At 36.5% G+C, this 24,937-nt stretch overlaps 1 protein-coding gene across 1 annotated transcript in view; it reads left to right on the forward strand.

Moving 5' to 3' along the window:
* Positions 1-14,297, forward strand: part of LOC115943817 (uncharacterized) — a 113,600-nt gene extending 99,303 nt beyond the window's left edge. The window contains exons 4-5 of the mRNA XM_081828154.1: positions 10,751-10,862; positions 13,887-14,297. Coding sequence (XP_081684280.1) covers positions 10,751-10,862; positions 13,887-14,075 — 301 coding nt within the window. The 3' untranslated portion in view covers positions 14,076-14,297. The remainder of the gene's footprint in view (positions 1-10,750; positions 10,863-13,886) is intronic.
* The last annotated feature ends 10,640 nt before the right edge of the window (positions 14,298-24,937 follow it).

The raw sequence follows: 24,937 nt of genomic DNA on the forward strand, positions 1-24,937 counted from the left end.
ATACCTATTTCCATCACATTAAATGGAAGTTCTTCTCCCCCATTAGACTGTGAGCTCCCTGAAAAATAAGTGTCCATGCCCCTTTCATCTTTGTATCTTACTTTTTAAAATAGTGTCTATCATACAGTACTCAATAAACATTCATTAGGCTATCTTGCAATTATTATTTTTGTGTTTAGCTTATTCTTAAAAAGCACTTAATGATACCAATAATAGTTACCATTTATTGAGAACTACTATTTCAGGCATCAGCCTTCCAAGATGCCTTTTAATGTTTCCTGCCTGCTGGCATTCATGTCCTGTGTAATCCCCCCTTTAACTATGGGTTGGACTTTTTAACATTCTTCTAATGAATAGAACATACAGCAAATGTATTTGGCTGTCACTTCTGAGATTAGGTTACAAAGAGAATGTGACTTCCATTGTGTTCACACTCTGTTGCTTCTTCTCTCTGATGAAGCAAGCTGCCATGTTGTGAGTTGCTCTGTGGAAAGGCTCATGTGACAAAGACCTATGGGTAGCCTCCAGCCAACAGCCAGAATCAACTAAGTTCTTCAGTTCAACAATCTGAGAGGAACTGAATCTTGCCAATAACCACATGAACGAACTTGACAGCTGATTCTTCCCTAGCCAAGCCTTTACTCCAGCTCTGGCCAACACTTCGATTGCAGCCTTTAGACAGACTCTGAGCTAAAGGATCTAGATAACTACATATGGATTCCTCACCTGGAAACTGTGAGATGATAAATAGTAGTTGTTTTAAGCTACTAAGTTTGGGTGTATTTTGCTATATGACAATATATAATTCAAACCCATTATTTCAAGCAATTCACATCAATCAACTAATTAATCCTTACAACACTATGAGTTGGACACTATTTTAAACCCCATTTACAGATGAAGAAAACTGTACAGTTTTGGGTCTGGGGACAATTTAGCTGCTCTCTGTTCATGTCTCAGAAGGCTATAATCAAGGTTTTGTCCCAGGCTGCAATTCTAATTTTGGGTTCAAGGTCCTCTTCCAAGCTCTTTAGGGTTGCTGTCAGAATTCAGTTCCCTGTGGCTCTGTGATGAAGATTACCGTTTTCTTACTAGCTGTTATCCAGAAACCATTCTCAGCTACTGGAGGCTGCCCACAGCTCTTGCCACATGGCTTCCGCAGGCAGTTCACAAACAGATGTTTGCTTTTTCCAGGCCATCAGGAGAATCTCTTCTGTCTCTAGACCTGCTTTTAAGAGCTCATCTGATTATAATGAATTCGAATACTATTCCTTTTGATGAATTCAACTGATTAGGAACCTCAATTACATTTACAAAAATCCCTTTGTCATATAACATAATACAATCATAAGAGTGAAATTTTGTCATATTCATAGTTTCACCAAGGGCATGGGTCATTGGAGATCATTTTAGAATTCTTCCAACAATATATGTTTCTACTTCTAGTCCTTCATTAAGTCTGTTTTCATATAGTTATAATAATGTAGTATATTCAGATATGTATATTCTACTTCCAACTCTATCACAAGCATTTTCCATTATTAGGCTTCATAACCATACATTTAATAGGTTTATAATATACTATATAAAATTAATTTGACAAATCTTCCTGTACATTTTCATGTCTGATTCTGGGGAGATTAAGATATTTAATTTTGGAGTGAGACAAGTTTCTTAACGTTTTTGTCTCTGTTATTTATAAAATGGAGATAGTCAAACTACTTATTTCATATAATATTCTTAAGATTAAATGAAATGATGCATATAAAATGCTTAACCTCATGACTGGGATATAATAACCTTTTAAATAGCATCAACATCGTTATAATCATTACCATTTCTCCTGACTTCATTCTCATTTTACTCTAGATTCTTGTAGATCTATTTGATATAAGATTTCTTCTTGATGTCAATAAGAATGAAGATATATTTGGGATATGAAGAAGGATAATCAAGTGGTAATTTGAGTTTTATTTACTAGCTGTGTGACCTTGAATAAATCACTTGGCTTTCTCATCTATAAAATGGAGATAGCAATATGCATCACACAGTTTTTGATAATGTGTGTAAAAGAACAAATACCAATGACATAGTTTATACTCAATAACTTAGTTATTCATCTTGAAAGCTCAAAATATTCCAAGGACTTTGTATACATACTTATAGTAAAAGTATTAAGTAATCCATATTTCTCTTACATCCAGAGTTTATGGAAGTAAAACAGTTTGTAAAAGATGGATTATACAATTAAGGAGAGTGATTTGAAAGGAATAAGAAAATGAGCTGTTTTAAAGTAGGTTTATTTTTTTCATTCCAAGCAAGATCTGTAAATCAGAATAGGTACACAGAATTTTGTAGTTTCTATGTTTCTTAAGGATAACTTAAGTAAACTTATATATACTGCTAAAAAACAGTCATTTTCTGGGATGCCTGGGTGGCTCAGTTGCTTAAGCATCAGACTCTTGATTTTGGCTCAAATCATGAATTCAGGGTTGTGAGATTGAACCCTATGTCAGGCTCCATGTTGGGCATGGAGCTGGCTTGATTCTCTCTCTTCTTCTTGCCCACCCCACCCCCCGTCTAAAAAAATAAATTTTAAAAATAGTCACTTTCTTTAATAAATAATATATTTTCTTGGGGCGCCTGGGTGGCTCAGTTGGTTAAGTGTCTGCCTTCAGCTCAGGTCATGATCCCAGGGTCCTGGGATCGAGCCCCACTTCAGGCTCCCTGCTCGGCGGGAAGCCTGCTTTTCCCTCTCCCACTCCCCCTGCTTGTATTCCCTCTCTCGCTGTCTGTCTGTCTCTGTCAAATAAATAAAATCTTAAAAAATAAATAAATAATAAATAAAATATTTTCTCAACCATTTTCCCTATAGATTTCTATAGGGAATAAAACATTTTCATTTTGTTCAAAATGAGCTTCTTTAGTTAATATTTACCATGTCTATATCATTTAGTTGCTGTATTTTCAGTACATTCATTTTTATTTTTCATTGAGGTTTGTCATATTCCAGTCTTAAACATTCACATAGAAACTGTGGGATAAAATGCTGAAATGTTCTGTAAATCATTGCATTCTAATTAAATTCAGTATTATTAGACTCTTTTAGCTTCTTTTTTTCAGGAAGATATCTAAAGATAATTGATGAAAATATGTTATATTTAGAGAAACATTTAGGCCTATCTGCATTATAAACACAAAAACAAACCAACTTATAAATTTCAGAACTAAGGCTGATTTTGTGAGAAAAAAGCTCATTGAGGGACGCCTGGGTGGCTCAGTCGGTTAAGCGTCTGCCTTCAGCTCAGGTCATGATCCCAGGGTCCTGGGATCGAGTCCCGCATCGGGCTCCCTGCTCCACGGGGAGCCTGCTTCTCCCTCTGCCTCTGTCTCTCTCTCTGTCTCTCATGAATAAATAAAAAAAAAAGAAAAAAGCTCATTGATATTTGGAAAGTTTGTAAATTTAACTAAAAGTATTTTATTTCATTGAAACTATTCATAAAATGGGAATGTCTCAAATAACCTTTTGTACTGTTGATGATGTTCTTTTACATTGAACAAATGATCACTTAAGAAGACAGGATTCTATAGGCTGTTGAGTACACAGCATGGTGGGGTGCCATTCTATGTGTTGGCTAAAAGCAGAGGGTCAGATTGGCTCTGTGTGAACCTGTCGCTTGGTACCTCAGTTTCCTCATCTATAAAATGGGGAGTACATTGTCACTTAAAAGGGTTCTGTGAGAAAACAATGATATCATCTGTATGGAGTGCTGAGGTTTAGTATATTGTAAGTGCTCGAAGTTAATTTTTATTTCATTACTATAATTTATGGTACCATCTTCATAGACAGTTTCTGAAATGCTAAACCATTGCTTTTCTAATGCCTCCCTAATGGCATTTCTTTGAAGAAAACCTGATAATATTTAGTCATTAAATTGAACTGTGGCTGCCAGATTCAGTTCTCATGGGATTTTTCTATTGGCCAATACTCATTCTAGATGAGCCTGAGGAAAGTCTTAGTGGGCCAGAAAAGGGATTTTAAAGCTGTTTCCTTTTAAAAGTTAATGAATCTAAATCTTCCCAAAACCATTCATGAAAAGTTTTTAAAAATATTGTGATATTCATTATATGGAGGAAACTATGGGGTTAAGTAGAGTGACATTTATCCTCTTCTCCACCTTCTGATCTATAGAACTAGATGAACTACATTCCACTTAGACCAAACTCCTATTGTTCCAAAAGGCTGCTTGTTTGTAACAGTTTCTCTTTCACAAAAAAGGTTTCTGGCACTCCATAAAGTCTTGTAGTTATATTCTCATACCTCTGGGAATCATTCCTGGCTCTGCCTTCCACTTTCCCTTAGTCATGTGTTTGCTCTGCTATATGGTTCCACATTCTTTTGTAACTATCTGGATTTTTTGTACTGGACAGAGGAGTCATTCTGATTCTGGTTTTACCTTTAGATAATCTCTCTTTTAGTTTGTCCTCTTGGGTTCTATGTTCTACAGCCCGTGGACCAGCATTATTCTACTCCATCCCTAGTCCTGGCCCCCAGAACCTTGGTTCTGGTAAATTATCCCAGAGGGTAATCTTACCTGTCCAGAAATAGGGAGGTTAGCAAGTGCCCTAAGTTTGAGTGTTGCAGTGTAGAGATTTTCCTGAAGAACTAAAAGTTCATTGTTCATTTTTATGTAGAGAGACCCCAGGTTGTGTGAATGAGGGCTTCAGGGTCAACTTAGCCACCAACACCCCTTCACCAATCAGGAGAAAATGAGGTAACACTGGAATCCTGGATACCTTCGATTGATGGTTACAAGATTATAACAAATTCCATAAATGCCTCAAGTGAACACAGCCACACTTTAGGGCCTTGATTTGGAATTGCACAGGCCTCTTGCTATGGTGAAACAAAGTTCTGATGGATATTTCTGAAGATCAGACTTTTAAGAGTTAAAGAAATATCCACAAATGATGCCCTTGTTCAGAGTTGATTTCCCCTGCCAAAACTTCTGATGAGTTTGTTCTGAATCATACAGTTCCTCTGACCTAGGCTTCTTGCATCTAAGAGTACTCATGGCTTAGAGGTATACTTTTTAGAGAATCTCCCAGCCCAATGATAGCTCGTTTCTGTGGAATATGAAACCATGCCCCCCAAGGCAATACCAGTGCCACAGTTAACAACTCTGTAGCCCTAGTCTAAATTATCAACACCAATTACTAAACTAGCACATTCTTTTGGAATACATTTTTTACTCCATGAATTTTATTGTTAGGTTTTGTGGGAAATACAGATGTATGGAGATAGTTCTTATTCTTGAGCAGATTATGACCTATGAAAATTCACAGAAACAATGAAGTGAAAAAACATGTTTTTGTGCTCTAAGATATCAGAGAAGGAAGTGATCATTTCAGGTTGGGTGCAAATGGTTTTATAGGTGGGATAGATTCACGCTGGGGCTTGAACAATATTGAGGGTTTGCAGATATGGAAAATATTGAATGGAGAATATTCACATTGACCAAACCAAAGATTCACATTGCAGCTGGAACAAAGCTGATTATATCATTTTATGCTTAAAACCATTCAGTGTTTACCAGATGTGCTTCTCAAACTTGAACGTGCATGTACAATTAAATGATTCAGTAGGTGTGCAGTGGAGTCTGAGATTCTGCATTTTTAACAAGTTTCTTGCTGCTGCTGCTGCTGGACCTCAGATGAAACTTTGAGAAAAAAGGTTCAGTATAGAGGGGTGGGGGTGAGGCAGACTATAGCCCATCGACCAAATCTAGCCAACCATCTGCTTTTTAATAAAGTTTTATTGGAACACAGGCACATCCATTTGTTTACCTATTGTCTATGACTGCGTTTATACTACAATGGTGGCATTAAATAGTTGAGAGAACATAAGGCCCACAAAACCTAAAATTTTTACTCTTATACTTTACAGAAAAGGTTTTGCCAATCTTTTGTCTATACAATAGGATAAATTCTAAATTCTTTAGGAAGGTAGGCTGGGACCAGCAAAATTTACCTTCAGCCTATCTGTCCAACCTATTGCTCTGCACTCCACCCCCTTAGAGTACATTACTGCCGTATGATGGTACCCAATCCTACATGGTCTTTCTCATTTCTCTGCATATGCTTTTTGCCTACAATGTTTCCTATTATCCCCACCTTGCTCACTCACTCATCTTTCTTCATCTGATGATACGTCTTCTGAGAAGCTTTCTCAAGGCTGGGCTAGATGTTTGCCTGTGCTTGCTTTTGAATCCAGTATTCCCCTCCATCAGAGCACTCATTTTTTAAAAAAATTTAAATTCAAGTTAGTTAACATATAGTATAGTATTGGTTTCAGGAGTAGAAGTTAGTAATTCATCACTTACATATAACACCCATTGCTCATCCTAGCAAGTGCCCTCTTTAATCACCCATTTAGCCCATCCCCCTAACCCTCTCACCTCCAGCAACCCTCAGTTTGTTCTCTTAACTATAGAGTCTCTTATGGTTTGCTTCCCTCTCTGTTTTTATTTTATTTTATTTTTCCTTCCCTCCATGTGTATCTGTTTTGTTTCTTAAATTCCACATAAGAGTGAAATTATATATTTATCTTTCTCTGACTGACTTATTTTGCTTAGCATAATTCACTATAGTTCCATCCATGTTGTTGCAAATGGCAAGATTTCGTTCTTTTTGATGGCTTCTGAGTAATATTCCACTTTGTGTATATATATCACATCTTCTTTATCCTTTCGTTAGTTGATGGACATTTGGGCTCTTTCCATAATTTGGCTATTGTTGATAGTGCTGCTATAAACATTGGGGTGCATGTGCCCCTCCAAATCAACACTTTTGTGTCATTTGGATAAATACCTAGTAGTAACAATTGCCAGATCGTAGGGAAGTTCTATTTTTAACTTTTTGAGGAACCTCATACTGTTTTCCAGAATGGCTGCACCAGTTTGCATTGCCACCAACAGCAAAGCCCTCATTTTTATGCACAAATCCTGCCTGTTTGTCTGTTTCCTTCACTGGCAGGCAGGCATTGTGTTTCATAGTGCATAATATATAATAGATGTTCAATAAATATTTAGTGAATGAATAAAGCAGTAGTAAGTGTAGCACATTTGGGATAGAGTAAAGAGAGAAGTTTAATGAAGGATTTATTAAGGAGAGTGTTGGGAAATAAGGTTGAACAGAATAGGATGCAGCCAAATAATAATGACCTGGAAACCAGGCCCAAGAACTTGCTTTTTTTTGTTTTTTTTTAAGATTTTATTTATTTATTTGACAGAGAGAGAGACAGCGAGAGAGGGAACACAAGCAGGGGAAGTGGGAGGGGAGAAGCAGGCTTCCCGTGGAGCAAGGAGCCCGATGTGGGACTCGATCCCAGGACCCTGGGACCATGCCCTGAGCCGAAGGCAGACACTTAACGACTGAGCCACCCAGGTGCCCCAGAGAACTTGCTTCTCTTTTTTCAGGTCAGCAGTTCTTCAAATGACTTCTAAAAAATTCTGGGACTATGAGATGCTCTTTGATAACTGGTCTTCATGGTCAGGCAAATTCCAGAAACTCTGTACAATATGTCCTCCTTTTATAGATTCATAATTCACAAATTTTACAGTAAAGGAACCAGTTTAATTTTGTTTAATCCAGGATAATTCTTTCTTGAATGGAATCTTTTTCTTTGTCAAAATAGCAAGTGCATTTTGAGGAGCTTATACTCTGTGGAGTTCATTTTGAGAGATGTTGATTTGGTAACACAGAGCCTGAAAGTTTATAATTAATGTGATATTCTATGAAGATACTCCTGGCAGATGCAGAGTGGATGCATGGGAGAGGAAGGGAGTGGGGCACAAAGATGTGCTCTGAAGTTAGGTATGGGATGATGAAGGATGTACATATATCCATATCATGCCTAACAAGGAAGGTCAACATGTTTTTGACTACTTCCCACAAGGGGTAGATGTCTAATACAAACAATAACTCATTTTACATACTGGAGGAAGTTTTGCTTTGATAAAGCTAATTTTCCATGTTTTCTTGATTAACAGTAATTCTCAGTTTAGCGTAATCTGATACACAATAGTAATATAGGGAATTCAAAAGTCTATAAATACTAGATGAACAATTAGACTCATATCTTTAATTTCAGAAGTATACATCTGACAACAAAATATATGTGAAAATCAAACTAACATTGTTTAACAGTAAGTTTGTCCTGTGTTTCCCAATTTTGCAGACATCCTACAAAGTATTATACATTCGTATGTCTGGCATGCTGGTAAATGGGACGTGGGTGATGTAGGGACAATAGGTATAGGTGAAAAACTGTTGGAAATTTTCCATAATTTTTTTTTTTAATGGCAAGTTTTGAATTGGATTTTAATACCTATCCTGAGTCTATCTGAAGTACTGGAATATTGGCAAAAAAAAAAAAAATCTAAGAGTGTTGTGTTTCCCAAACTATATTCCACTAGAAATTCATGAAATGTTACAGCGCACACGCATGCACACACACACACACACACACTCATACATACTCTCACACACATTTGGAAAATGCTGGTTAAGCAGAATTATTTGCTGCAGGAATCCTTTGGGCCTCCATCTGATAATGTGCATTGTAAATCTGCAAGAAGAGATTTTAATATGCAGGGTTTCTTAAGATCATTTGACCATGGGATCTTTTTAATAAGAAATACCATTTACTTTCACTAGTATTTTGTAGGATACCAATGCTGCACTAGTATATAAATAAGCCATATATGCTTAACAGAATTACTATACAATGACAATAGGGGACTGCTTCAGATCCAGGCTCCCCTGCATGGCATCTGGCTCTACAAGTCGATAAATATGTGATCTTGGGCAAGTTGCTTAATCCTTGCAAGTCAGTTTCTTCATATGTAAAACTGATGCAGTGATTCTGTAAGTCCCTGTGTGATAGAATTGTTGCTAGGATCACGTAAGATAGAGTAAGTAGAGTGCATAGCCTGGCACCTGGTATACTGCTGCTGCTGGCACATAGTCTCTCTTACTGTAATACTGCTGTTGCCACAACTTGCACCTGCTGCTTGACTTTAATACTACCAATGTTTGTCTTTATCCCTCTGTGTTCCTGCCATGTGCTGTAACTTTCAAACAGGCTCTTATTATGTACTGATAGAGAGCACTGTGGTAAAATCAGCTTTAGTGTTAAATGAGATCACATTTTATCCTGTAATTTCAAAATATTATGTTTCAGTAAATGTTAGAAATACTTCTCGCTTAATTGTGATGCGTAGAAGCTGAACTTACGATTGTAGTCCTCTAAAATCCATGAGACAAAGAAAGGCTTTCTCATCTCACGAAAAGATGACAAGAATATTTCTTAAATTTATTCCCTGAAATTCATCATTGTAAAATGACAAAGAGAACTACACATTTCTAGAATAGCTAGAAAAAAATCTTCTTGTTATTTACAGTGTTGATGTCAGAATGCCAGGGAACAAAAGAATCCTCGGAAAAATGTAGTCTTCCCTGTGATACAGGCCTCTAGGAATTGAAGAAAAGCTTACCATTGCATAGATCTTAATACAAATATCAATAATAGAGTATAATAGTTTATATTTTTCAAAACTTTTTAACTTTAAGGTCTCCTTTGGTCAAATATATTCTTGCCCTGGTAACCTTACATTTGGAAATTGTACATGGATTTATTCTGAAAATCCATGCCTGTAAGGAATATGTAAGGTCAAAATGTAGCAGAAATTTGTTTCGGTTATATCTTTGTTTTTTTAAATCTTATTAAATCCTTCAGCATCCAGTATATAATATTCAAGTATCTATTGTTTAAATTAGGAGGAAATGCAAATTATGGCAGTTTATTTTTTTTAAAGATTTTATTTATTCATTTAAGAGAGAGTGAGAGACAGCACACCTAGAGGGAGAGGGAGAAGCAGACTCCCCACTGAGCACGGAGCCCGATATGGGTCTTGATCCCAGGACCCTGGGATTATGACCTGAGCTGAAGGCAGATGCTTAACTGACTGAGCCACCCAGGCACCCCCAAATTCAGGCAGTTTAAGAGAACACTATCACCCCTCAAACCTAGATGACCAAAACTAAAGCTCTTAAATGAAAAATAAGGAGCAATTAAAAACTATAGTTAAAAAATTACTTATATTTTATCTTTTACAAATAACTGACACCTAAATGTAATTTTGTTCTTGTTTTCTGTCCTCTGTGTGACATTGGTGTCACTCAACTTGAGAATATTCATTTTCTTTGGAATCACAGTAGCAACAAACTGGGTCAGGAAGGAATGCCTGCCAAGGTCCATCAACTGATCCTGTCTTTGGCAAGCCCTTAGACCTCTCTGAAACCTAGTTTCTCATCTGCAAAATAGGGCAAATAATATCAACTGTACATTGTCTACATTAATATTGTGAGGATAAAAAAATCAAAACAGTGTAGGTGAAACAAGCGAGAGCCACAGATCACAATATAAATGTTAAGGATTATTGTGGATCATAAACCATTCCAATTGTTCTTGGCCCCCAGCCTTTGCAAGGCTGGCTTTTCACCCTTTAGGCTTTAACTTAAATGTCATCTCTTCAGAAAGGGCTTCCCTGACCAGTTAATCTAAAGTAGAAATCCACAACCTCTACAAGTCACTCTTTGCCCTGCTTCCCTTTTCATACCACTTGTGATTACCTGAAATTTGCCTGCTTACGGTTTATGTGTTGTTTTCTGACTCCTTATCCTGTAGTGTGAGCTCCATGTGGCCAGAACTGCGGTCTGTTGTGTTCAGTGCTGACCCCCCAACATACAGAAGATGTACAATGAAGGAATGTGCTATTTACAATCACTCCTGTCTCCAGGTACGTCTGTTCAAATGGATTTAGGTCTTACAGCTATGTGAAGCTGAACATTTTCATGCAACTTTCTATGTGCTTGGCAACAAAAGGTTTCACAAAGTACCACATGCATCCTCCCAACCTAAAGATGAACTATCCCAAAGAGAATTGTTTCCCCTGTGGAGTCATTTTCACCTCAGAAAAGGTCACTTTATTCAAAATGCTGCACAGAATTCATCTATCTCCAGACCACCAGAAGAGATTTATTTTTTGATTCTCCCTTTTAGAGTGGTTTAGACCCCTCTGTTGGTATTACTCTCTCCGGAGCCAGCTAGGAATTATGATCGTAAAGCTAGTAGGTCAATCTGGCCTTCCCAAATGGCACCAACATACTTCGCATGTTGGTTAACAAGCGAGGCAGTTTATTCCTATCAAATAAAGAACCCCAAAGTTTATGTGACTAGAGAAATAAAATATCCATGCCTTATAAAACTAATGAATGACCCCCAAATCTTTACAATCTCTTATAAACTTTTAAACCATCCAGCCTCCTGTTAGTCTCTCTGGTTTTCTGTCTGCTGTGCCTCTCATCACTCCTTTAGCTCCAGCCATGCTGGCCTCCTTGCTGTTCCTACAAGCCTCTAAAATCTCCCTTCCCTCAATTACCCACAAGGCTTACTCCCATATAGCCCTCAGGTGTTTGCTCAAATGTCACCTTAGAGATGCCCTCCTGTCCACCCTATTTATTTTTTTTAAATTACAAAACCGTAACATTTCTTTTTTTTTTTTTTGTGGTGTTCTGTGATTCATTGCTTGCATATAACACCCAGTGCTCCATGCAATACATGCCCTCTTTAATACCCATCACCAGGCTAACCCATCCCCCCACCCTCTCCCCTCTAGAACCCTCAGTTTGTTTCTCAGAGTCCATAGTCTCTCATGGTTCGTCTCTCCCTCCCATTTCCCCCCCTTCATTGATCCCTTCCTACTAACTTCTGTCCACCCTTTTTAAAATCACAAAACCTGCTCTAAACTCCTTATCACTTTTCCTTATCACTGCTTCATTTTTTCCATAGCTTATCTAATCTATTTGGTTTATTTATCTGTTTATTTTCTGTTTCTTCTCCCCATAGTCTAAGTTCTATGAAGGCAGGAATTTTTGTATATTCACTGCTGTGTACTGTCTACCGCATGGCAAGCAATCAATAAATATTTACTGAATTAATGAATGAAAAAAGAAATTAATATGCAAAAGAGTAGCATAATTTGAATAATTAAAGCTCAAACAATTCATTAAAATTAATTATATACAGTTCTCCAACACTTGAAGCTGAGTGTTAATTAGATTGCTGCAAGGAACAAAAACTGCAGGGTGACTGCAGGACACAGGATTTTGTTTTAAAGGATTTAGGGAAGTAAGAAAGTAAGGAAATGGAATGTCATTCAGACTACCATTCAGGGTATAGTCGCTGACCTAGTGCTGTGGTTCTTGAACTGTATGATAATCAGAATCATCTGGGGTGCTTATTAAAAACACAGTTTGCTGGACCCCACCCCATTTTGGATTGAGTAAATCTGTGTGGGCCCTGATGCACTTCTAACCAGTTCTCAAGTGATTCTGATGCTGCTAGACTGGGTCTGCACTTTAAGCACCCTGGCCTAGTATTATAAAAGTCACTACATTGACTGTAGGGCAGTCTAGGACTAGTGACTTGGTTCCTTCAATGTTGCTTCCATATTCCTATTTCATTTTATTCTGATACCAGTTTTTATTTGGATCTCAAGTCCTTGGTTTACTCAAGAGAATCTAGTGCCTCCAAACTTCTGCTTTTTCTGTTTCCCTCTGCATTTGTACCTGTCAACTATGTCTGTTTCTCTCATTTAAAGTCCCCCTCTCCAAGATATTCCAGTTAGTCTTCATTAGAGAGTAACCTTATAGGGCTCAGCTCTCGTAATAAACACCTCACAGGCCCCTTTGGTCATGCAAAGATCCTGGACTAGCAAGGCCATGTGGAATAAGCCATAATCATCTATGTGTAACACATTTCATCTAACTTCATTCAGAAGGTTTTTGTGAGAATGAAGACCCTTGAGGGTTTTCAGAAAAGAGCTCTGTACGTGACAGGCAACTAGCATGGAGTATCTACTTCAAAGTGATTAAGGATATTTTGAAAGAGTGTAGTAGAGAATGCCTGTATTTGACTGCCAAGTAAACTATAAATTAGCCTAGTAATACTGGACAAATTTTTGTTTGTCTCTGGACCTCAGTTTCTCCAGTGATAAAATGAGGGAATTTGATGTGATGGCTGCAAGTTCCTTTCCCTATACAGTGTGCTGATTTGATTAATCTAATTTGCTAGTGTATATGCATAGATGCATGACTAGGTCATCCTCAAACTCCGGGGTGTTATGACCCAATCTATTTTAGTTGAACTTTATATTCTCTTTTCTTCAGTTTTTGTTTTTTCTGTTTTGTTTTTTTTTGTTTGTTTGTTTTTAGAAATTAGCTATAGAACCAACTTGTCTGCCAAGTGAGCAGTTCTGCCCCTTACCAGTCATTTGGTAAATTTGCCTTGGGCAAATTTCTTTGTCTGAGGCCTAATTTCTTCATCCATAAAATTTGGATTACAATAGCTTCCTTATAGTGTTGTTGGATTAAATGAGTTATTATGTGTAAAAATACTTATAATAGTTGGGGATGGGGGCACCTGGGTAGTTCAGTCAGTTAAGCAACCGACTCTTGATTTTGGCTCAAGTCATGATCTCAGTGTCCTGAGGTTGAGCCCTGCCTCAGACTCCGTGCTCAGCAGGAGTCTGCTTGGGGTTTTCTCTCTCCTTCTTCCTCTGCTCCTCCCCAACCCCTTGCTCACTCTCTCTCTCTAAAATAAATAAATAAATCTTCTTAAAAAGTAGTTGGGGATGAAATGGTTTAATACGTGTTCAAGTATTTAGGAAGGTATCTGACACATAGAAGAGACTATATAAATGCTCTTAAACTTATTTTCATATACAGTAGTCCCCACTTACCTGTGGTTTTGTCTTCTGCAGTTTCAGTTACCAGCAATCAGTCACGGTCTGGAAGCAGATGATCCTCCTTCTGATGAATTGAATAGTCAGAAGTTCAGTAGTAACCTAACGCTACATCACACTGCCTGCATCATTCACCTCTCTTTATCTCATCACATCGGCATTTTATCAGCTCACATCATCACAAGAAGCGTGAGTACAGAACTGTAAGATATTTTGAGAGAGAATTCACATAATTTTAATTACAGTATACTGTTATAATTGTTCTGTTTTTATCAGTAGTTACTGCTGTTCATCTCTCATTATGCCTAATTTATAAATTAAACTTTGTCATAGGTATGTGTGCATAGGAAAAAACATAGTATATATATTTTGGTACTATCTGCAGTTTCAGGCATCTGCTGGGGGTCTTGGAACATATTCTCCACAGATAAGGGGGGGACTACTGTATTTTCATCCATATTTAATATTTTGTCTGTTTTAATACACATGACTATACTGTGCATAGGATTTTTACTTAAAATTTTGCTTAGAATATGAAGTTATCAGAAATTTCTATAGTAAAATGCTGTTGTAGTGAGAAAATTTCAGAGTGTTTTAGAAATACCTCTATTCTTTTTTTTAATTCAATTAGCCAACCTATAGTACATCATTAGTTTTTGATGTAGTGTTCAATGATTCATTAGTTGCATATAACACCCAGTACTCATCACATCACGTGTCCTCCTAAATGCTATATTCTTTAAAAAAATATTTTTTTAATTTATAGAGAGAGCCCATGCGTGCACTTGTGGGGGCTGGGAGGGTGGAAGGAGGGGCAGAGGTGGTGGGAGAGAGAGAGAGAATCTTAAGCAGGCTCCATGCCCAGCATGGGCTCCAGGCTTGATCTCACAACCCTGAGATCATGAAGTGAGCTAAAATCAAGAGTTGGACACTTCAACAACTGAGCCACTCAGGCGCCCCAGTACCTATATTCTTTTAAAAGATATTTCTGGAAGCAAAGAGGCATGTGACACTTTGTAAAAGACAAAACTATGAAACATACCAATCCTTGCCAAAGGCTAGGGAGAAGGGGAGGAGATTGACCAGAAAGTGGCACAAGAGAAATTTGAGGGTGACAGCCATAGTCTCTATCTTGGTTGTAGTCTTGGTTACATGACTGAATATGTTTGTCAAAACTCATATACAAAGGAAGGAATCAATTTTACCGTATCTATGTTGTAGCTAAATAAACCTGACATATATTTTAAAAAATGCTTCTTCTGATCTGGGAGATTTTGTAGAACATGCAGCTGTGTATAATTCTGATCCTGCAAATTGATTTCCTAAACTTGAACCCACTTTTATTTCCAGCGTTTGAAATGTAACATAAAATGTCGGTAGAAGCGCTGCCGTAGCTGCCACCATCTTTGCAGCACCTGCTGTCCTTCCTCATTTTGGTTCAACATTCTGTGACACTTTCTTATCAAAGAGCTCCAACCTCCCTTGCACCCCTGCCTTAAATGCCATCCCTACTCCACCTCCGTCTGCTCCTACTCATTTCTCCTTGGGTGCTTTAGGCTTCCCCTCACCCGGAAAATGGGAACAAAGGTGCCTATTTGGTATTTGTTGATGCTATTTTGAGTGATAGTATTTTGTACAGGTTATTTTCTACATTGTTGTTGCTGGTATTCTGAAAAAAAAAAGGTCTTTTATGAATATCTTACATTCATTAACTTAAATAAATTTTATTTTGTAGATATTTTTGTTGTCCATTTTAAAAATCATATTAAAGAAACTCCTAGTTGCTATTTTTTTTTAAAGATTTATTTATTTATTTATTTGAGAGAGAGAGAATGAGAGACAGAGAGCATGAGAGGGAGGAGGGTCAGAGGGAGAAGCAGACTCCCCGCCAAGCAGGGAGCCCGATGCGGGACTCGATCCTGGGACTCCGGGATCATGACCTGAGCCGAAGGCAGTCGCTTAACCAACTGAGCCACCCAGGCGCCCTGTAGTTGCTATTTTTAAATTATTAAAATAGATGTAAAATATTATGAAACTTTTTTCCTGCACCTACTGAGATCACATTTTTTCCTCTTCATTTTGTTAATGTGAATTATTATTTTTTAAGCATTAAAGCAACCTTGATTATTATCATCTTGATTATTATATTTTATTTATTTTGTATTTATTGAATATGATTAGCTAACATCTTGTTTAGGATTTTTGTGTCTATGTGCATGGGTGGGGTTGGACTTAATTTTCTTTCCTTGTGCTTTCCTTGTCAGATTTTGGTATGAAGATTATGGTAACAAAACAAGATAAACAGTTTTCACTTTTCCCTTTATATTCTAAGGGTTTTTGTAAGATTGAGGACAACTCTTCCTTAAGTGCTTGGAAAAATTCACCAGGGAAGCCATCTTGGCCTGGAGTTTTCTTTAAGAGGTTTTTAATTATGGACTTAATTTCCTTAATAATCACAAGACTATTCACATTTTTGTATCTTCTTTGTTCATATTGTAAATGTTCTTTATTAGAATTGTGTTCATACCACTTAAATTTTCAATATTTTATCAGTGTAAAGTTGCTTATAACATGCTCATATATATTTTCAATGTTTGTAGGATCTATAGTGATGTTCCTTGGGTGGTATGTGTTGTCTCTTGTTTTTCTTGATTATTCTTCCAAGAGTTTTACCAACGGGTTAATCTTTTCAAAGAATCAGTCTGTGGCTTTGTTGATTCCCTCTAAATGTATATTTGTTTATTTCATTAATTTCTGCTCTTATCATTCTTCCATTTTCTTTGAGTTTATTTTGTTTTTCTTTTTCTTACTTCTTGAGATGGATACTTGGTTCATTAATTTTCAACCCTTCCTTTCTGATTTATGCATTTAAATTTAAAGGCTATAAATGTCCTGTAACATTTCTTTATCTACATCACAAAAATTTGGATATTTCATCTTTTGTTATAATTTTATTTTAATTTAGATTTAAAACTCTTCTAAGTTTTACTTTAATTCATTATTTGACACATGAGTTATTTAGTATTTCTTAATTTCCAAATATATAGATATTTGGGAGTTATCTTTTTATTATTGATTTCTATGGTTTAGCTTTTCTAAGGTCAGATTTTAATTCCTTGAAATTTGCTTTTCACCCAATATATGGTCAATTTTTGTATAAGTGGAATATTTGGCTTTGTCTGGGATTTAAAATGTGGTATCCACTGATTTCCAAGAAGCCCACAGTTAAGAATTCAGAAAGTTTGTGAGCTCAGATGGGCAAAAAAACTACATCTTTATTTTTATTGATCTCTAACTGAAATTTAATGTTTCCTTTAATAATGAATCAACAAGTCAGAGTTGGCTGCCAGTATAGATATTGTCAAATCACAACTGTTGGAAATATCTTAAATATTTTTCTCCTCGCTATATTAAGATATGGTAGTTATTAGAGTACCTGCTAGATCATCTTGTATAATGCATTAATAAGGAAACACATGTATTACGGTACCATAGGTTTTTTTAACATTTTGATCATTGAATTTTAATATAATTGGTTTCCTTTGTATTCCTAAGCATTGTGTTTTATGCACTTGAGAACATTACTCTGAAAAGAATCCATAGGCTTCACCAGACTGCTAAAGGGTCTCATGGCATATATGTGTGCACACACGCATGCACAGGCACACAAACACATCCATACATGGACATACACGGTTAAGAATACTATTGTAACAGGAGGGAAGGCAGAGTATATGGATACAGAAGTAGGGAGTTGAGCATATTTGGCACTGGAGAGGATTTTGTGCTATTGCTTCTAATTTTCTGAGTGATACAGATGTCAAGGTCATCGAGAGAGTGGGAAAGGAGGGAGGAGATAATGGAAATTTGAGTATAGGAAGGAAGGTGTGAATTAGTTTTCCAAGAGAAGAAGAAAGTTAATTTACTAAGAGAATGCAGTTAGATTGCAGGGCAGTGCTGAATGCCCACTTGTATTTTCAGACTTCAAGGGAGACCACAATTGTGTGTCTTTAACCTGCTCTGTTCAACTGCACAGAACAGAACAGTACCCAACTCTTTACTCCCAGCACTGCAGAGGGAGTCATGAGTTGAATTAAACAGAATTAGGATTTTCCAAAAGAGTAGGGTGAAGGGAGAGAGGAGCAAGGAAAATGAATGATCTATATAAAAGAGTGATACCAGAGATGGATTCCCAATACCCAGCTGGATAAAGAGAGAAGTGAGAACATAAAGGAGTTTATGATCAGTGGTAAAGTCAGTGGATAGGAGGTTTCCACAAGGTGGATGCATTTGTAGAGTGAGGGACGCTGCAGTAAATAAACTAGAGAGAGAGGAGGTAGATTTGAGAGAGAATTAAAAAAATGTTCTTAAATACACTAACAGAAATGATAGTTTAAAGGAGTGAGAAGCAAGTGAATATTTTAGGGAGGTTTGTAAGCTTACAACTGAAATTTTGACATTGAAATCAAGCCTTCTTTTCTTGACAGTCTGCTTCCGAAGATTCCATGCCTAATCCTCCTTGCATTGTCTTCTCTGCCTCTGATTTTCCTGAAGAGAGGAAGTTGTCTTTCCTCTCAGTATTCCTGAGACTGATGCTGTTATGCAGTAGCAATCTTGAAAATTAGTAAGACAATTGCTTAGCGTTAGTATTTACTTTGTGTTTGTTCTGTACTCTGTACTATTAGGCACTTTTTGTGTGTCTTTCACACATAATCCTATGACATATAGTTGAATAAACTGAAGCTTGAAGAAGGAAATTAACAAGATTAATGTAATACAGGTATACCTGATGGAGCTGGAATTTAAAAAAAGTGTCTGACTATAAACTGTTGATTTTTCCATGCTATTACCTTGTTCAGGACTCTTGTTTTACCACCATTTGTAGGATATGCTTATTCACAAGCCTAACTATGGTCATTGTTGATGGTTCCCTGGAGAAATCCATTCATGCTCTTATCTTACTTAATTTTGCCATAGTTTTATTAAATTAGCTGAGTCTTATTTTTTTTCTTTTTTTTTCCTCCTTGTCTATCTTCCTTGAGCCACAATCTGTTTTGAGACGATGTAAATAAAATGTTCCCCCAAGTCCTTCTGCTTAAGAGTATTCAAAATTTATGTGTCTTCCTTTTCCTCTCTTACATTATATTATTCTCAGTGTTATAATTTCTGTAAGTTGTGATTAAAGTTGTTCCTATACAATGTCAGAATGACCAATTTGTTATGTAATCCATGGAGGGAAAATCAACTTATCTGTTTAATAATATGTATATCTAGCATGTTGTAGAGTGACTAAATTTTTAAACTGTCATTGGGTTGATTTTCTGCTGCCCAGATTTAACCTATGTATTATGAAGTTAAAGCACTTTATACAAGACTTCTGGTTCAGCTGAACATACTCATTCATTCATTCATGCTTCCACCCTGCACTAACTCCAATGTATTGAAAAGATGTGATATAAGAAGTAGTGCTATTTCTAAAATTTCTCTTAGCTATGGGAAGTCCTTACGAATCATTAGGAGATTTTTTAAAAGTTTATTTAATGTTTATTTATTTATTTGAGAGAGAGAGAGAGAGGGAGAGGGAGGAGGGGCAGAGGGAGAAGGAGAGAAATTCAAGCAGACTCCTTGCTGAGCATGGAGCCCAATATGGGGCTTGATCTCATGACCCTGAGATCATGACCTGAACTGACATCAACAGTCAGTCGCTTAAGTGACTGAGACACCCAGGTGCCCCCATCAGAAGATTTTAAAAATAAAAAGTGTTGGGGGAGTCACCTACAGTCCTCTGCTCTACTAGCTGAGCTATTGAAGAGACTCAAGAAATCAGAGAGAGAGACAAACCATGAGAGACTCTTGATTATAGGAAACAAACAGGTTTTCTGGAGGGGAGATGGGGTAACTGAGTGATGGGTATTAAGGAGGGCATGGGGTAACTGGGTGACGTGCATTAAGGAGGGCACATGATGTGATGAGTACTGGGTGTTATATGTCACTGATGAATTACTGAACTCTACATCTGAAACTAAAGATGTACTATATGTTGGCTAATTGAATTTAAATTTAAAAAAAGTGATGGGGGCCCACTGCTATATATTTTTTTTAATTTTCTTAATTTTATTATGTTATGTTAATCACCATACATTACATCATTAGTTTTTGATGTAGTGTTCCATAATTCATTGTTTGCATATAACACCCAGTGCTCCATTCAGTACGTGCCCTCTTTAATACCCATCACCAGGCTAACCCATCCCCCCACCCCCTCCCCTCTAGAACCCCACTGCTATATATTTTAATTCAGTGGTTCTAGGGCAGAGGTACATTACCTTTGTGGCAGTAGGAAAAGATCCCCCTCTGAGGATGCTGTCGCTTGGAGGCATGACTTATCTATCAGAATACATACTGGGGTAAGCAGTCCCAAGCAAGGGTGTGGGGCTTGGCAAGTAGAGCATGGGATTGATTTTAGCGTTCTTTACCTCTTTGGTCAGACATTTTGCAGGACCCCAGTAAGCAGCCCTGGGTCTTATTGAGACCTCAAAAATGCTCTTTCTCTATCATTGTTAGGGGTGCCATTGTACTAAATCCTCTCCTTAAGTGAATGTTGGCTATAGACTTCTGCCTCTCTGATTGTTCTGTACATTTGTATTGGGAAAACTAGAACTTCTGAGTTATTTTTTCCATTGAATATGTTCTAATGCTGTACAGAATTAACTCCCTTCCATCACCTGTGTTTATATGATGCCAAGTAATAAAACAAAGTAAATATATTATCTACATATATCATTTGTGTGTTCCTAAGTTCCAGATTTACCTAAAGTTTTTGTGGTGAGTAAAATTAATAGCTTTAATTTTAATGCTAATAATTACAAATTTAGTAAATTTATTGCCTATTCTGAACTGATCACTATTTACTGAATTCTGCTGGGATGATATTTTGGGGTCACAAACATAAGGGTATGAAAAAAATCTTGCCTGGCAAAATTAGCACTTAGGACTAGAAAAGCTTGTGATTATAAACCTAAACTTTAAGATATATTTTTTTTATTTTTGGAATTTGCCAAGCTGTTTCTAGAAGGGATGGTATAAATTTGTCAAATCTCAGAAACAAATAATGCCAGAAACCGCAAAATAGAATTGATCAGGGAGATATTTTATCTAGGGCATAGGATAAAAATGGCTTTGAATTCTCAAGGAAAAAAACTCAAGGACAATTACTTTTTAGAGACTTTGGCTATTCTGAAGTCACTCTGTCCATGACAAAGGTAATGATTTTGAAAAGTAAATGCAACAGCTCAAAATAGCTCTCCTTTAAAAAAGATCTAAATGTAAGTGTCATATTCAGGAAGTAAAGATAGATTTTGCACTTTTAAAAATGAAATCAGAGTTCTAAAGAGAAAGAACAAAGTAGAGACAAAAGTGTAGAAAATAGTTCAATAACCATGATGAAAGTTACTAGGATGATCTCAGGTCATAATTAAAAATAAATCTATACCTGACACAGATTCTAGGGTTTTAACAACAAACTAACCATATGTACACATTATTTTTCTTACAAGTTTCATATTGGTTATCATTTTTTCCTACTTTATAAAATCTTGATGTGCTTTTTTCTGGTGATAATTGGAAGATTACTCCTATTGTACTCCCAATTCTCCAACTAAAAAAATTATTTTTAAATGTCCAGGATCATGGGCATTATATTTATATAGTGCTACCTACCATTCCTTTACCTACTTATTTATATTTTTAAAGGGATTAAAATATTAAAATGAATTAATGTTTTTTTATGAAAATTTTCATGTAAGAAAACAATATTAATACTTATTTCTCAAATGTTAGAATTGTCCCCAGACTAATGGTGAGATTACAAAGAATGAGCTGGATTTCTGATACCATAGTTGTGTTGTCTTATGGAGGCTGGCAAATGAACAAGTGTCTATTTCAAGATGATTTAAAATTCAAAACCAAATGTGCAATTTGAAAAGCAGCCATAATTACTTCAGTGAATATTATTGACTATTTACTACATGCCAGGTTGTAGGAATGTCAACACAAAGCAAGATATCACCAGTGGGGGAAGCTTGCTCATTAATATGGTTCTCAAATGTCAGATAATGAATTATCTCAAAATTTGAATCATAGAGATCTCTGTGGGTCATATGAATCATGGTTTCATTATAAAAGTTATTTAAATAACAAAATCTGTTATTTTCTCCTACAACAGTAACATGTTATACTGGATTTTTACAAGACCATTTTATTTAAAAGTAAAACACAGATATAGAAACTCTTCACAAACAGATGGATAGTTTATTGATATATTTAAGGCGAGCAGCATGTAATCAGTAGCAAGTCAAGGAACAGAACTTTGTCAGCTTCCCCAAAAGTTCCTCCATGTATGCAATCCCTCAAAAGTGATCACAACTTTACTAGTCAAATGTCCTGAGTCTTTCACTACATACAATGTAAATGGGAGTTGGGGGGACATAAAATGAAAAAACTGCAAATTAAAAGAGACTTTGAAAACATTTATCCCAACTCTGAGAGTAACTATTTCCTTCTTTTCTTTATGGTTTTCTTACCCAAGTGTGAATTCCTAAAAAGTGTAGCTTAGTCTTGCCTCTTTAAAAATTTTACTTGAAATGTTTTTAAAGTCTCTTTTAATTTGCAATTTTTTTCATTTTATGTCCCCCCAACTCCCACTTACATCATATGTAGTGAAAAACTCAGGACATTTGACTAGTAGAATTTCCCACTGTCTGGATTTGGCTGATTTCCTTTTCATGGTCAACATCATCACCCACCTCTGTCCTTGTAAAATGGCAACTGGGATCCCTTTAGCAAGACTCTAGGTCCTGGCGTATTCCTTCATCAGAAGGCATGTAATGTCAGCTAATGTCTTTTTTTGTGATATTAGAAGATGTTCAATGCTCAGTGATCAAGTGGGCCCCTGAGTCCTTTTGACATGACCTTACAAGTTTTGACAGCTTTACTGTATGGTTGGACAAGCTTTTCAGGCTCATCATTCACATTTTAATGTGAAATTTGTCTCCCTGCAATTTTTAAAGGCATCTTTGCTCAAATAGCTTTTCTCCTTTTACAGTGCTCTCTCTTATCTCTTGTTTTTGCATAGTTTTCCGAAAGATGGCAACTTACTTTCTGAGATTTCCTGGCTCTCTTCCCCTTCCCCACTTTTACCTAGACCTTCTATTTCCTTCATCTCTGCTTCACGTACCCTGCTTAATTTTGATACTACTTCCAGCAGTTTCTCCTCAGTGTGGACTCTCTCCTAAAAAAGAACCATGGCAAGTTGGTTTCAAGAGTACCCAAGCTCTAGGGTCTAAACTTCTCAATCCTTTTAGTTCCCCTCATGGAATCCTTTTATTCATCCAATATTGAATTGAGCAAAACCTCTCCTGATTTTAACTCTTGTTTCTAAATCAGCTTGATGTGCTTTCCAGTAATTAGCTGTTGGCTCTTTTGGGGTTTTCTTATTCTTAGATCCATCAGATTCCCTGCTTCTTTCCTCTGCTTTCTCTTGCTCAAGTGCTAATGCCATCAAGCCTTGTGGCTATAGTTTGTCTTCATCTGCTTTGTATTTTGAGGTTCATGAGTGTAGTCTGTCACCTAATGTTTTCCATGGCTTATTTAGTATGGTTCTTCTGTCTGTTTTTATGTTGTGATTCATGGCTTGTTGCTATCCCATCTTTCCAGAATCTTCTTACACTAGATTTTGGTATAGATAATTTGTAGCAGGTCCCAAATTTTAATAAACATGTATGGAAGAAAATTAAGATTGAGAAGATTCTTTTCATTACTTATTAGTAGTAGTTTTTTGAAAACTTCAGAAAATTGCATTTTATTTTATTTGTAGCAACAGAGCAGCTTTTGTTAGTAGATACTGGTCTCAGAAAACCTCTATGAAGCCAAGACAATAAGACAGGGAAAATAGTTTAGAAAATAAAATAATAGATTAAAACAGCCATGGTAAATAATCTACCTATAGTCAGAAAATAGACTCCATGATATTTTTGCCATGTAAATATCATAATATGATGATTTTATTATCTAATGAGGACGTACTTCTGAATGTTTATTCCTTTTGAAACAAGTATCTGTTTCTAACATCGTTGTGGAACACTTTTAAGGGAAAGGTAGGAAGACTATTTCAAGGTTGTTCTTTTTAAAAATAAGATCCCGTAAAGACATAAAGCTCTGGGAGACTGAAATTGCCTTGCTGGATGAGTGGATTGAATAGCTTGGAAGGCAATATCATCTCTTTCAGGTCATCAGAACATCATTTAGTAATCACTGATAGTACTGCTAAAGATAGTATCCCTGTGGTTCTTAAGAGTTATTGCAGTTTCCAGGGAAGGGGGGAGGCAGAGTACAATAAGCAGTGGTGTTAGAAACATAAGATCTTGCTCCAGTCCTGATGTTGCCCTTAAGATGTATATGATCGTGGGCAAGTCATTTAAATTCTTTAAGTCTTGAATTTTTCACCTGTAAAATGTATATTATTTGTAACTGGTGGCAGAATAAAGGACCGTGAGGTAATTTAAAACAATTATAAATGTTACTATGAAAATACCGATTTCTGGGGAGTGGCTAATACCCATAACAACTGCATCTTTTCCTCAGTTTTCAATCTTTGGTAAGTGGTGCAGGACCTATTCAGTTGCCCAAACCAGAAGTTCTGATTATTCCTTGTTCTTTCTACTGGCATCTAAACAATCACCAGGGCCTACAAAGTCCACTTCTTAAATATCTCTCAAATTTATTTGTCACTATACTTACCATCACTACCTATAGTTCAGGCCACCACTGCCTTTTGTCTGAATTATTGCTAGAGGGCCCTTATGGATTTTCCTGCCTTACAGGTCTTACATTTTCTAAGAATAGTCTCCATGGTACAGCCAGAACAATTGTTTAAAAGTGCACAAGATTATAATACTTTCTTTTTTAAACCTTCTTAATTATTATATTTAGATAAATTTCCAGCTCTGTAACATGACTTATAAGGTCTTTCCCTTTCCAGCCCCATTTGTCACCAGTTTACAGCCCTCGTG

Source organism: Leptonychotes weddellii, chromosome 1 (genome assembly GCF_054177405.1).
Source record: "Leptonychotes weddellii isolate Sample4059 chromosome 1, ASM5417740v2, whole genome shotgun sequence".
Taxonomy (NCBI): Eukaryota; Metazoa; Chordata; class Mammalia; order Carnivora; family Phocidae; genus Leptonychotes; species Leptonychotes weddellii.